General features: G+C 42.6%; 1 protein-coding gene across 1 annotated transcript; it reads right to left on the minus strand.

Annotated features, from left to right (window-relative positions):
- Window positions 1-5,266: 5,266 nt before the first annotated feature.
- On the minus strand, window positions 5,267-5,719 carry LOC138870859 (uncharacterized). Its single transcript, XM_070148699.1, has one exon. The coding sequence runs from the start codon at window positions 5,717-5,719 to the stop codon at window positions 5,267-5,269; it is 453 nt and encodes a 150-aa protein (XP_070004800.1).
- Between the last annotated feature and the right edge of the window lie 6,606 nt (window positions 5,720-12,325).

Here is a 12,325-nt window from a genome sequence, read left to right on the forward strand (position 1 = left end):
ACAAGAAAAATGTGAAAGCTGATGTGTATTTATGTAATGAAAACCAGCAAGAAAATAATCACTATTATTTTTAGCCCCACGGTGGGCGCTAAATAGTTTACCGTGAAAATGGTAACAACTATTAAATTTGTAAATGGGATTCTAAGAATACGTGATCTATTCTCGAACTAGTTGTTAGAGCAGTTAATGCTAAGAATGCTAAGTTTAATGATAAAATTCGGGGTAAAAAGAGGCAATAACCAAACCGTAGGTGGGGGCTGTTACCCAGATGCAAAGATAGTCAATGGGACCTCGGGGTCGGCGTTAGTATCGATCTCGAACTATCGGGGATAGCGGGGATGGGATAACAGTTAAAGATATAATTAGACAAGGCTCTTTCGGCCGATATTAAGTTTTATAATGAAGAACAAGTTAAGAGGTGATGAATACAGAGACGGCCTCGAGCCAATACCAAGTGATAAACAAGAAGAATGACTGAAGATGAATGGCTTTGAGCCAAGGGGAATAAACAAATTAGAGAAAAGAGGAAGAGAGAAGATATTATTGCCCTTGAGTAGGATGATTGGAGCTGCTCTACAAGATCTTGGTGACCCCCCTTTTATATAGGAAGGGGACGCCCAAACTAAGTACAAGATGTGTAGTATGACAAAAGAGAATGAGATGTGACAGCCTGCTAGCCTTACGTTGCATGTGGGCTGACGTCGAGCCACTTGAGTAGATTTGATCGACCCCGGGTGCATTCCTCGGGGGGATTGGGGGGGTTCCTGCGTTCATCGGGGCTTCAGCCGATGTTATTCTTGGCAGGGCATCGACAGGATTCGAGGGAAGCGACTGACCCGAGATCCCGTGTTTCCGGGGTCACTCTTCGAAGCATTATGTCAAGGAGAAATCAGTCCCCTGGATTTCACCGCACACACACAGTTATAGTTACTTAATAAAAATAGGATTTTCAACAATTAGCGCAAGTACGCACTCGTCACCTCACGTACAAGGCATTCCAAATATCAACAATACCAAATCCTAAGGGGAGTTCCCCCACACAAGGTTAGGCGAGCCATTTACCTCGAACCAGCTCAATCAACCCAATATCACATTCTTGCCACGAGTATCCGACTCTAAGTAGCCCAAATCTATTCAAAGTAATTGCATAATGTAAACATAACTTCAACTAACTAATTCAACTAAATAATTCGAAGCTAACATGCGAAATTAAGAAAATTGCCCAAAATGTCCCCCGGGTCCTCATCTCGGAATCTGGTAAAAGTTACGGATTATGAACCCCCATTCACTCACGAGTCCAACCATACCAAAATTATCCAAATCCGAAGTTAAATCCCTATTCAAAACTCAAAAATTAGGCCTAAGAACTTTTCCAAATTTCTCACCCCAAATTCAAAATTAGATGATGAATTCTTGTTTAGATTAATGGGTTATAAGCAAAAAGGAGTTAAGAATCATTACCGCAAACTCCCTCCGAAAATCTCTCCAAAATTTGTATCCTATCGCGCTCCCAATTCAATTTTGTGATATGAACTCAAAACCCTCGATTTTGAACTTTATGCTCTTACCAGAAACGACCTTAATCGCGATCGCGGAAACTCCCACGCGATCGCGAAGAGCAACTTCGCTGGCTCCCAGATTTACCCTACCCGAATGCGATACTCCCTATGCAAATGCGATGCTTGCGTTGCTCAGCTCTACAAGATCGCGATTGACCTCACGCGAACGCGAAGAGAAACTTCCACTCCTCATCTACATCAGTTCTTCCTCTTCGCGAATGCGGCATAGCCCACGCATTCGCGATTCAACTTCTACCAATACTACGTTTTTGTACTCCATTTCCCGCGATCAGGTAGAACAAAATCCCCCCTCTGCCTCATCTAAGACTTCGCGATCGCGAGCCTCCTCACGCAATCGTGGTGAAGAAAAGTCTGCAACAGAAAACTAGAAAAATCTGATCCTTCTCCAAGTCCAAAAATGATCCGTTGAGCATCTGAAACACACCTAAGGCCCCCAGGACGTCAACCGAACATGCCAACCAATCATAAAACATCATTCAAACTTGTTCCAACCTTAGGAATGCTCAAAACAACATCAAAACACCAATTTAACATCGGATTCAAGCATAAGAACTCCAAAAAATCTCAAATTACGCTTTCAATCAAAAAGTTTATCAAACCTCGTCCGAATGACCTGAAATTTTGCAAGCACATCACATTCAACACTACGGAGATACTCCAACTTCCGCAATTTCATTCCAACCTCGATATTAAAATCTCACTATCGAACCGGAAACTTTAAAAATTCAACTTTCGGCATTTCAAGCCTAAATAAGCTACAGACTTCAAAAACACCATCCGAACACGCCCCTAATTCCGAAATCACCCAACGGAGCTAACAGAGTTGACAGAATTCCATTTCGAGGCCATCTTCATACTACTCCGACTACGGTCCAATTTCTAAAGCTTAAGCTCTCTTTTAGGGACTGAGTGTCCCAAAACACTCTGAAACTCAAAACAAATAATCCTGGCAAATCAAAATATCAGGAAAAAAACACGGGGAAAGTAGTTAATGGGGGATCAGGGCATTAATTCTTAAAACGACCGGCGGGGTCGTTACATCCTCCCCCTCTTAAAATATTCGTTCGTCCTCGAACGAGCATAGAGACATACCTGAAGTGGTGAAAAGATGAGGATAACGGCTGCGCATATCCTGCTCGATCTCCCAGGTCGCCTCCTCGACCGGCTGACCCCACCACTGAACCTTCACTGATGCAATGTTCTTTGACCTTGGCTTCCGAACCTGCCTGTCCAATATCGCCTTCGGTTCCTCAACATAAGATAGATCCTTGTCCAACTGGAATGAACTGAAATCCAACACATGCGACAGATCACCGTGATACTTCCGAAGCATCAAAACATGAAATACGGATGAACTCCTACTAAGCTGGGAGGTAAGGCAAGCTCATAAGCAACCTCCCGAATATGCCGCAATACTCAAAGTGACCAATAAACTTCAGACTCAATTTTCCTTTCTTCCCAAATCTCATAAAGCCCTTCATAAGCGAAACCCGAAATAGAACCCGCTCTCCAACCATATAGGAAACATCACAAACCTTCCAATCTGCGTAACTCTTCTGTCTGGACTGGGTTGTACGAAATCTATCCTAAATTACCTTAACCTTTTCCAAAGCATCTTGAACCAAGTCTGTGCCCAATAATCTAGCCTCATCCAGTTCAAACCAACCCACCGGGGATCTACATCTCCTACCATACAAGGCCTCATACGGTGACATCTGAATATTGGACTGATAGTTGATGTTGTAGGCAAACTCCGCCAGTGGCAAGAAATGATCCCAAGAACCTCCAAACTCCATCACGCACGCACAGAGAATATCCTCAAGAATCTGAATAGTGCGCTCGGACTGCCCGTCCGTCTGGGGGTAAAATGTAGTGCTCAACTCCAGCCGAGTACCTAACTCATGTTGTATGGCCCTCCAGAACCATGATGTGAACTGAGTACCCCTATATGAAATGATGGAAACTGGAATGCCATGCAGACAATAACCTCCCGGATATAAATCTCCACCAATCGCTCCGAAGAATAAGTAGTACACACAGGAATGAAATGCGCGGACTTGGTCAGCCGATCCACAATCACCTAAATGGCATCGAACTTTCTCAAAGTATGTGGGAGCCCAACTACAAAGTCCATGGTGATCCGCTCCTACTTCCACTCTGAAATCTCTATCTACTGAAGCAACCCACCTGGTCTCTAGTGCTCATACTTCATCTGCTGACAATTGAGGCACCGAGCTGCAAACCCAACTATGTCTTTTTGCATCCACCTCCACCAATAGTGTTATCTCAAATCCTGGTACATCTTTGCAGCACGCGGATGAATGGAATACCGTTAACTATGGGCCTCCTTTAGAATCAACTCCCGAATCCCATCAACATTGGGTACACATACCCAACCATGCATCCTCAATACCCTATCATCAGCAATAGTCACATCTCTGGCATCACCATGCAGAACCTTGTCCTTGAGGACAAGCAAATGAGGGTCATCAAACTAATGCTCTCTGATACGATCAAATAAGGAAGACCGAGAAATCACGCAAGCTAGAACTCGACTGGGCTCCGAAAGATCCAATCTCACAAACTGGCTGGCTACGGCGTGAACATCCATCACCATGGGCCTCTCTGCTGTTGGTAAATACTCCAAACTCCCCAAAATCTCTGCCCAACGACTCAATGCATCGGCCACCACATTGGCCTTGCCTGGGTAATACAAAATAGTGATATCATTGTCCTTCAGCAGCTCTAACCACCTCCTCTGACGCAAATTAAGGTCTTTCTGCTTGAACAGATGCTACAAACTCTGGTGATCAGTATAAATCTAACAAGGAACACCGTACAAATAATATCGCCAGATCTTCAAGGCGTGAATAATAGATAGTATAAGACACCGAACCTGTAGGCAATATCAAAACTAGGGATGTAATAAAAGCTGTCTTGAGGTTCTGAAAGCTCACCTCACATTCTTTCGTCCACTGGAACGGAGCACTCTTCTGGGTCAGCCTGGTCATAGGTGTTGCAATAGATGAAAATCCCTCAACAAATCGACGGTAATAACCCCCAAGCAAAGAAAACTACGGATCTCTATAGCTGAGGATGGTCTGGGCCAACTCTTAACTACTTCAACTTTCTTTGGATCCACCTTTATCCCCTTGTTCGACACCACGTGACCCAAGAATGCCACAAAATCCAACCAAAACTCACATTTCAAGAACTTTGCATATAACTTCTTTTCTCTCAAAGTGTGAAGCATTGTCCTCAGGTACTGCTCATGATCTTTCTGACTCCGAGAGTACAAAAAAATATCATCAATAAAGATTATGATGAACTAGTCAAGATACGACCGGAACATACTGTGCATCAAATGCATGAGGCTGCTGGGGCATCCGTTTTCTGAAAGATCCTAGCTTTCGTAATAGCCCAAATAACATAACAAGGAACTCGTAATGACCATACCAAGTCCTGAAAGCAGTCTTCGGGATATCTGCCTCCTGAATCTTCAACTGATAGTAACCTGAACGCAAGTCAATCTTAGAAAACACTCGTGCACCTTGTAACTGGTCAAACAGATCATCAATACGGGGCAAAGGATACCGTTTCTTCACTTTAACTTTGTTCAACTGGCGATAATCAATGCACATATGCATAGAACCATCCTTTTTCTTTACAAACAAGATAGGAGCATCCTAATATGATACATTGGGCCGAATAAAACCCTTATCAAGTAATTCCTGTAACTGATCCTTCAACTCCTTCAACTCAGGAGGGGCCATACGATATGGAGGAATATAAATGGGTTGGGTGCCTGGTAATAGATCAATGCCAAAATCAGGCGGCATGCCCGGAAGATCAGCTGGAAACACATCTGAGAAATCCCGTACTATTGGGACTAAGTTAACTATAGGGATATCAATAATGACATCTCTCACATAAGCTAGATATGTGTCACACCCCTTCTCAACCATACGCTGAGCCTTAAGGAATGAAATAACTCTACTAGAAGTATGATCTAAGGTACCCTTCCACTCTACTCGCGGTACACCTGGCATAGCCAGCGTTGCAATTTTGTCATGACAATCAATAATAGCATAATGGGGTGACAACCAGTCCATGCCCAAGAGAACATCAAAATCTACCATGTTGAGCAATAATAAATCGGCTCTAGTCTCAAAACCACTAAGAGCAACCACACACGACCGATAAACGCGGTCCACAACAAGAGAATCTCCCACAAGAGTCGAAACATAAATAGGGAAACTCAATGAATCCTGAGATACGCCCAAATGTAGGGCGAATTAAGAAGACACATAAGAATAAGTGGAGCCTAGATCAAATAAAACCGATGCATCTCTATGACAAACCAGGACAATACCTGTGATGACTGAATCGGAGGTGACAGCCTCGGTATGGACAGGAAGGGCATAATATCTGGCCTGGCCTCCCCCTCTAGGGTGACCTCTACCTCCCCGACCTCCACCTCTAGCTGGCTGGGCAGGTGGGGTAGCAACTGGTGTTGTAATCATAGCTTGAGAACTCTGCGGGGCACGCTGTGGCTGAGAAGTCTGTGGAGGTGCGTGCCTCCTAAGTCTGGGTAAATCCCTCACCATATGGAGTGTGTCACTACACACAAAACAAGCTCTGGGAGGACGTGGCAGCTGTGGCTGGCTCGGGCCAGATCTGCTGGACTGACTAGTGAAAACACCCCGCACAGGAGGCACACTAGATACTGGAGGTGCATAATAAGGCTTCTGAGGCCTAGGAGGAGCTAGAATACCACTAGCTGCTGGAAGATCTAAATGAATGGGGCGACTCATATAACCCCTGCCATGATGAGTTGCAGCTGGAGCACGGGCACCAGAATAATGGCCCGACTCTCGAGACCTCTTGGCCTCCCTCTCCTCTCTTTCTCGAGCATGCATACCCTCCAGTCTCCTAGCAATGCTCACCACTTGCTGATAAGAAATATCCATCTCCAACTCATGAGCCATGCTAGACTTGATGCTGGGAATGAGCCCCTCAATAAACTGGCGAACCCTCTCACGAATAGTAGAAACCAAAGCTGGAGCATGCCTAGCCAAGCTAGTGAAACGGATAGCATACTCTGAGACAGTCATAGCACCCTGACGCAAATGCTCAAACTCTATACGCCATGCGTCCCTGAGGCTCTGAGGAACATACTCTCGCAGGAACATATCTAAAAACTGAGTCTAACTCATAAGTACGCCACTACTCATAGGCAGCTCCTCAAAGCTGGAAGGTAGTGAAGGAAACCCAGCTCGATCCTGATATACCCATGGTACAGAGGATACGGTAGCACTCATCTTGAAATCCCAGAACATCATCTGATTCTAGACCACTGAATATAGGAGGATTGTACTTCTTGAACCTCTCAAGCCTCCATTGCTCATCCTCGGAAGTCGTTGCCCTGTCCTCAGGCTGATCTTGTCCTGCAGGTTGTACAGGAATAATCTATAGGACTTGATCAACATGCACTTGCTGCTCAGGAGTGCGGGCGGCGGGAGTCTTTGCTCCTTCACCGGCCTGAGATGTGGTTGCAGCAAGGGGAAGCAGCCCTGCCTGAGCCAGAGTGGTGTACATGCTCTGAACTGTGCAAGAGTCTCCTGGAGAGCTGGAGTGGTAGTAGCAGTAGGCGTATCAGGTGCTTGGCCTCCAGCTGGAACTGCTAGTGGCTCCTCGGTGGCAGCTCGCATGGATGCTCTGGCTGCACCATGTGCACGTCCTCGGCCACTACCCCAGTCCCGACCTTTGACGGCTCTAGAAGGGGGCACGGGTGCCTGATCAATTCTGGTAGCATGTGTCCTCACCATCTGTAAGAGAATAGAAGACAGAAGTTTAGATTTGTAATATCAAAAATCTCGCACGACAAGGAAATTAAATGAAGTGAAATTTTCCTAATAGTTACATAGCCTCTCGTAGATAAGTATAGACATCTCCGTATGGATTCGCGAGACATTAATAAACCGGCTTGTGATGCATAACTCCTATGAACCTAAAGCTCTGATACCAACTTGCCACGAGCCCCGTTTGCCCTCCGTGAACTATCATGACGACACCTAGTCTCAACGACTAGGTAAGCCTAACAATTTCGGAAAAAGGGAAAACAACAGATAAAACTAATAAAAACTGCAGAATAAACATAATGAAGGTCTAAAATACCGCTAGGCATATATAAATATAACTCTCAAACTGAACACTTCCCAAAATCCGGAATCTCATGAAATCACAAGCGGTTGAATAACTACAAGTGTCTAACTCCAGAATGTCTAAACAAGAGTAAATACATAAGGGCTATAACTACAAGAGAGAATGGAGAGAGACTCCTCGGTCTGTGGACGTGGCAGATATACCTCGAAGTCTCTGAAGAATCGCCTCGCCTCAAGGATAGTAGGGCTGAGTCGAAGAACCTAGATCTACACACGGGGAAAACATGTGCAGAAAAGGGCATGAGTACACCACAGTAGTACCCGCTAAGTGCCAAGCCTAACCTCGATCGAGTAGTGACAAGGAAGGTCAGGGCCCTACCGGTCATATAAAATAATGTATAAGGAAAAGAAGCAGTATTAAAGTAACACGGTGTAATAAGAGTAGCAACAACTATAACAGATTGAAATAATCACAGAAGGAATACAACTCAACACAGAGATAACAACCGGGGATCTCCTAAGATACCGTACTATAGTCCCCAAATGTAAATATCCAGTGGATCTCCCGGGTGTCGTCCCGTAGTCCAACTCATACTGCATGGGGATCTACCGAAATCCCGATCCGTAGTCCCAAAATATAAATACCCAGTACTGGAGGAATCTACTGGGTGTAGTCCCATAGTTCCAATATAAATGTGCAGGGGGATCTACCGGAATACAAATCCGTACTCCCAAAGTAAATAGGCGGGGGGATCTCCCGGGATACTATCCTGTAGTCCCAAAGTAAACACACAGCAGCAACACGAGGAATACTCAATTCAATCCAAATTTCATACCAAGGTAAACTATGTATTTCTATCCTAGCATGTTGCACAGAATCCAAATAAGGCAGTTTGAGTAAGTAAAGCAATTAAGTCAATTAGACATGTTTCCCTAAGCTGACAGTATGCTTAAATTGCAAGTAGTATAAACAGGAAAGGAAACACAGTTATAGTTACTTAATGAGAACATGATTTTCAACAATTAGCACAAGTACACAATCGTCACCTCATGTACAAGGAATTTCAAATATCAACAATACCAAATCCTAAGGGGAGTTCCCCCACACAAGGTTAGGCAAGCCACTTACCTTGAACTAGCTCAATCAACTCAATACCACGTTCTTGCTACGAGTATCCGACTCCAAATGGCCCAAATCTATTCAAAGTAATTGCATAATATAAATATAACTTCAAGTAACTAATTCAACTAATTAATTCGAAGCTAACACATGAAATTAAGAAAATTGCCCAAAAAGTCCCCCGGGCCCACATCTCAGAATCGGGTAAGAGTTATGAATTATGAATCCCCATTCACTCGCGAGTATAACCACACCAAAATTATCCAAATCTGATGTCAAATCCCCAATCAAAACTGGAAAATTAGGCCTAATAACTTTTCCAAATTTTTCCCCAATTTCTCACCCCAAATCCGAAATTAGATGATGAATTCATGTTTAGATTAAAGGGTTATAGGCAAAAAGGAGTTAAGAATCATTACCCGCAAAATCCCTTCGAAAATCTCTCCAAAATTCGTATCCTACCGAGCTCCCAATTCAATTTTATGATATGAACTCAAAACCCTCGATTTTGAACTTTATGTTCTTCCCAGACGCAACCTTAATCGCGATCACGAAGAGCAAATTCGCTGGTTCCCAGATTTACCCTACGCAAATGCGATACTCCCTACGCGAACATGATGTTTGCGCTGCTCAGCTCTACGCGATCACGATTGACCTCACGTGATCGCGAAGAGCATCTTCCACTCCTCAGCTGCCTCACTTCTTCCTCTTCGCGAACGTGGCGAAGCCCACGCATTCGCAATTCAACTTCTACCAATACTATGCGTTTGCACTCCATTTCACGCGATCACGTAGAACAAACTCCCCCCTATACCTCATCTAAGCCTTCACGATCGCGAGCCTCCTCACATGATCGCGGTGAAGAAAAGTCTGCAACAGAAAACCCCAAAAATCTGATCCTTTTCCAAGTCCAAAAATGGTTCGTTAAGCACCTGAAATACACCTGAGGCCCCCGCGACCTCAACCAAACATGCCAACCAATCCTAAAACATCATTCAAACCTGTTCCAACCTTCCAAAGGCTCAAAACAACATCAAAACACCAATTTAACACCGGATTCAAGCATAACAACTCCAAAAACTCTCAAATTACGCTTTCGATCAAAAAGTCTATCAAACCTCATCCGAATGACCGAAAATTTTGCAAGAACATCACATTCAACACTACGGCGCTACTCCAACTTCCACAATTTCATTCCAACTCCGATATCAAAATCTCACTATCAAACCGAAAATTTTAAAAATTCAACTTTTGGCATTTCAAACCTAAATAAGCTACGAACCTTAAAAATACCATCCGAACACGCCCCTAAGTTTGAAATCACCCAAAGGAGCTAACGAAACCGACATAAATCCATTCTGAAGCCGTCTTTAAGTTGCTCCGACTACGGTCTAATTTCTAAAGCTTAAGCTCTCTTTTAGGGACTAAGTGTCCCAAAACACCCCGAAACTCAAAACAAATCATCCTGGCAAATCAAAATAGCAGAAACAAACACGGGAAAAGTAGTTAATGGGATATCGGGGTGTTAATTCTTAAAACGACTGGCCGGGTCATTACAATGATTCTTCCCTTAATTTGAACACTGATTATTTTATTCTGAACTCCTTTATTTGGTTTGATTTGAACTTCTTTGCTTAATTAGACTCCCTATTATTACCGTTTTTTAATTACCCCTAATTTTAAGGAGTATATTTTGAACCCCTTATGTGATTGGATTCTGATGGCCTTTAATTGTTGATTTCTGATTCTTTTACCTTATTGGCTCTACTCTTGAACTACTATATAAGCACTCTCAATATGCTCCTTCAACACACGAACACACTGTTCAGAATACACACACATACATTCAAACTCTCCCTTCTTTCTTTTCTTCTTGTGCTAACTATTGATCTAGCCGGCTAAAAGCCAAGGCTAGATAGCGGAATTGCACTTGTTTTCACATTATGCATTTTCTTCTTTAACTGGTATGTCTCTAGTTAAATTTTAAAACTCAACTTTATGTGTTCCATGTCTATACATCCATGCTTATTCATGTACTAGTTATTTAATTTGTTTCTTTGTTTGTTGTTATTAAGCATGTCTAAATTCTGCCTTAAGTGTAATCAGCATGTCTAGCCTCACTTAGTTCTTTGATACTTGTCCAGCATGTTTACTTAGTTCCGTTATCCCCCCCCAACTGTTATGACCATGTAGTTACTTAGTCTTCTAGTGCATTTTATTGGCCTTAATTGTGTGTCAAATTTTGTTCAACAAACTCTTGTCTTCAACATGATCCCGTTGCATTCTTTCCCTATGTTTTAACTGTCTGTTACCTTGTTCAGTAGACTCCTAGTTGTTTTGTATATTTGGTGTATCAAATATTTCCTTGTTTATGTGGTTTCAACCCTATATGTTCCCAATCCCTTCACCCTTATTTGTAAGTCTGCTTGTCAAGTAAATCTGGGTATTCTATGATTAATTGGATAGTTTGCTGAGTATGCTTTCCTCAAAGAATGATTTTAAAATTGCTGCTCCTACTCCTAGCATTCTTCTCAAAACTGGTCACTCCTAGTATCTTTAAAAAACTGTTTCTGAATCTTTTCACTTCTAAACTGTTTTACTAAGTCTTTTAACACTATGTCAAGCATTCTTACCCTACGCTTAGACTATTAAGTTTTGCCCTTCTGGTGTGTGTACTGCTTAGGGATCCTTGAGATCTCTCTAAACTCTAGCATACCAGGGCTGGCCCTTCCATACTACATATAACCAATCCCTATTTTATGAAAGGTCTTGGTATGAGCACTGCCTGGGATCCTTGAGTTCCTTAGGGAACTCTGACACACCAAGACATACATTACTGGATGTGAGATCTTTGGCTTTGAGACTCTATTGAAGGCCTGGCATTCCCAGGTTTACTTTGGGCTGATTTAGGCTCCTTATAGTATAGTTTCATTTACTTTTGTAATTCATTTGATCCTAGTCTGTAATAATATTATTTGTAAACAGATGTTGGGGTGATTAGTAAAAGGGGATGGTTCCTATATGATGTTTGTGGGAAACTAGGTAGATATCATGCTTTAGGTTGATACATAGTAGAAATCATGCTCTTAGTTTATATATATATTTTCAATAGAAATCCTGCTTTGAGTTTATATTATGATAGAAATCATGCTTTAGGCTCATATGCTATGTTACTTGCATCAAAACATGTCATATGTCCATATTATTTTCAATAGAAAACCTGTCTTAGGACACTCACGTTTATATTTTGATATTAGAAACATGCTATAAATTCATCACTTCTTTCTATGACTCTGCATAAGTTATTATCATCTGTAAATCATGTCATTAAACTACTGTTGTAATCAGGCTTAATAAAATGATCATCTCTCTAGAAATCCTGATTTAGGACTATGTTTGCATTGGCTCTAAACCATGTCTATGTTGCTTGAATGAATAATTGTCTATAAAAAGGTTTAAGA

This window comes from Nicotiana sylvestris, chromosome 6 (assembly GCF_000393655.2).
Source record: "Nicotiana sylvestris chromosome 6, ASM39365v2, whole genome shotgun sequence".
Taxonomy (NCBI): Eukaryota; Viridiplantae; Streptophyta; class Magnoliopsida; order Solanales; family Solanaceae; genus Nicotiana; species Nicotiana sylvestris.

Coding starts and splice junctions, on each gene's coding strand:
- LOC138870859 (XM_070148699.1), bottom strand. CDS start 5,719: ATGGTAGATTTTGATGTTCTCTTGGGCATGGACTGGTTGTCACCCCAT.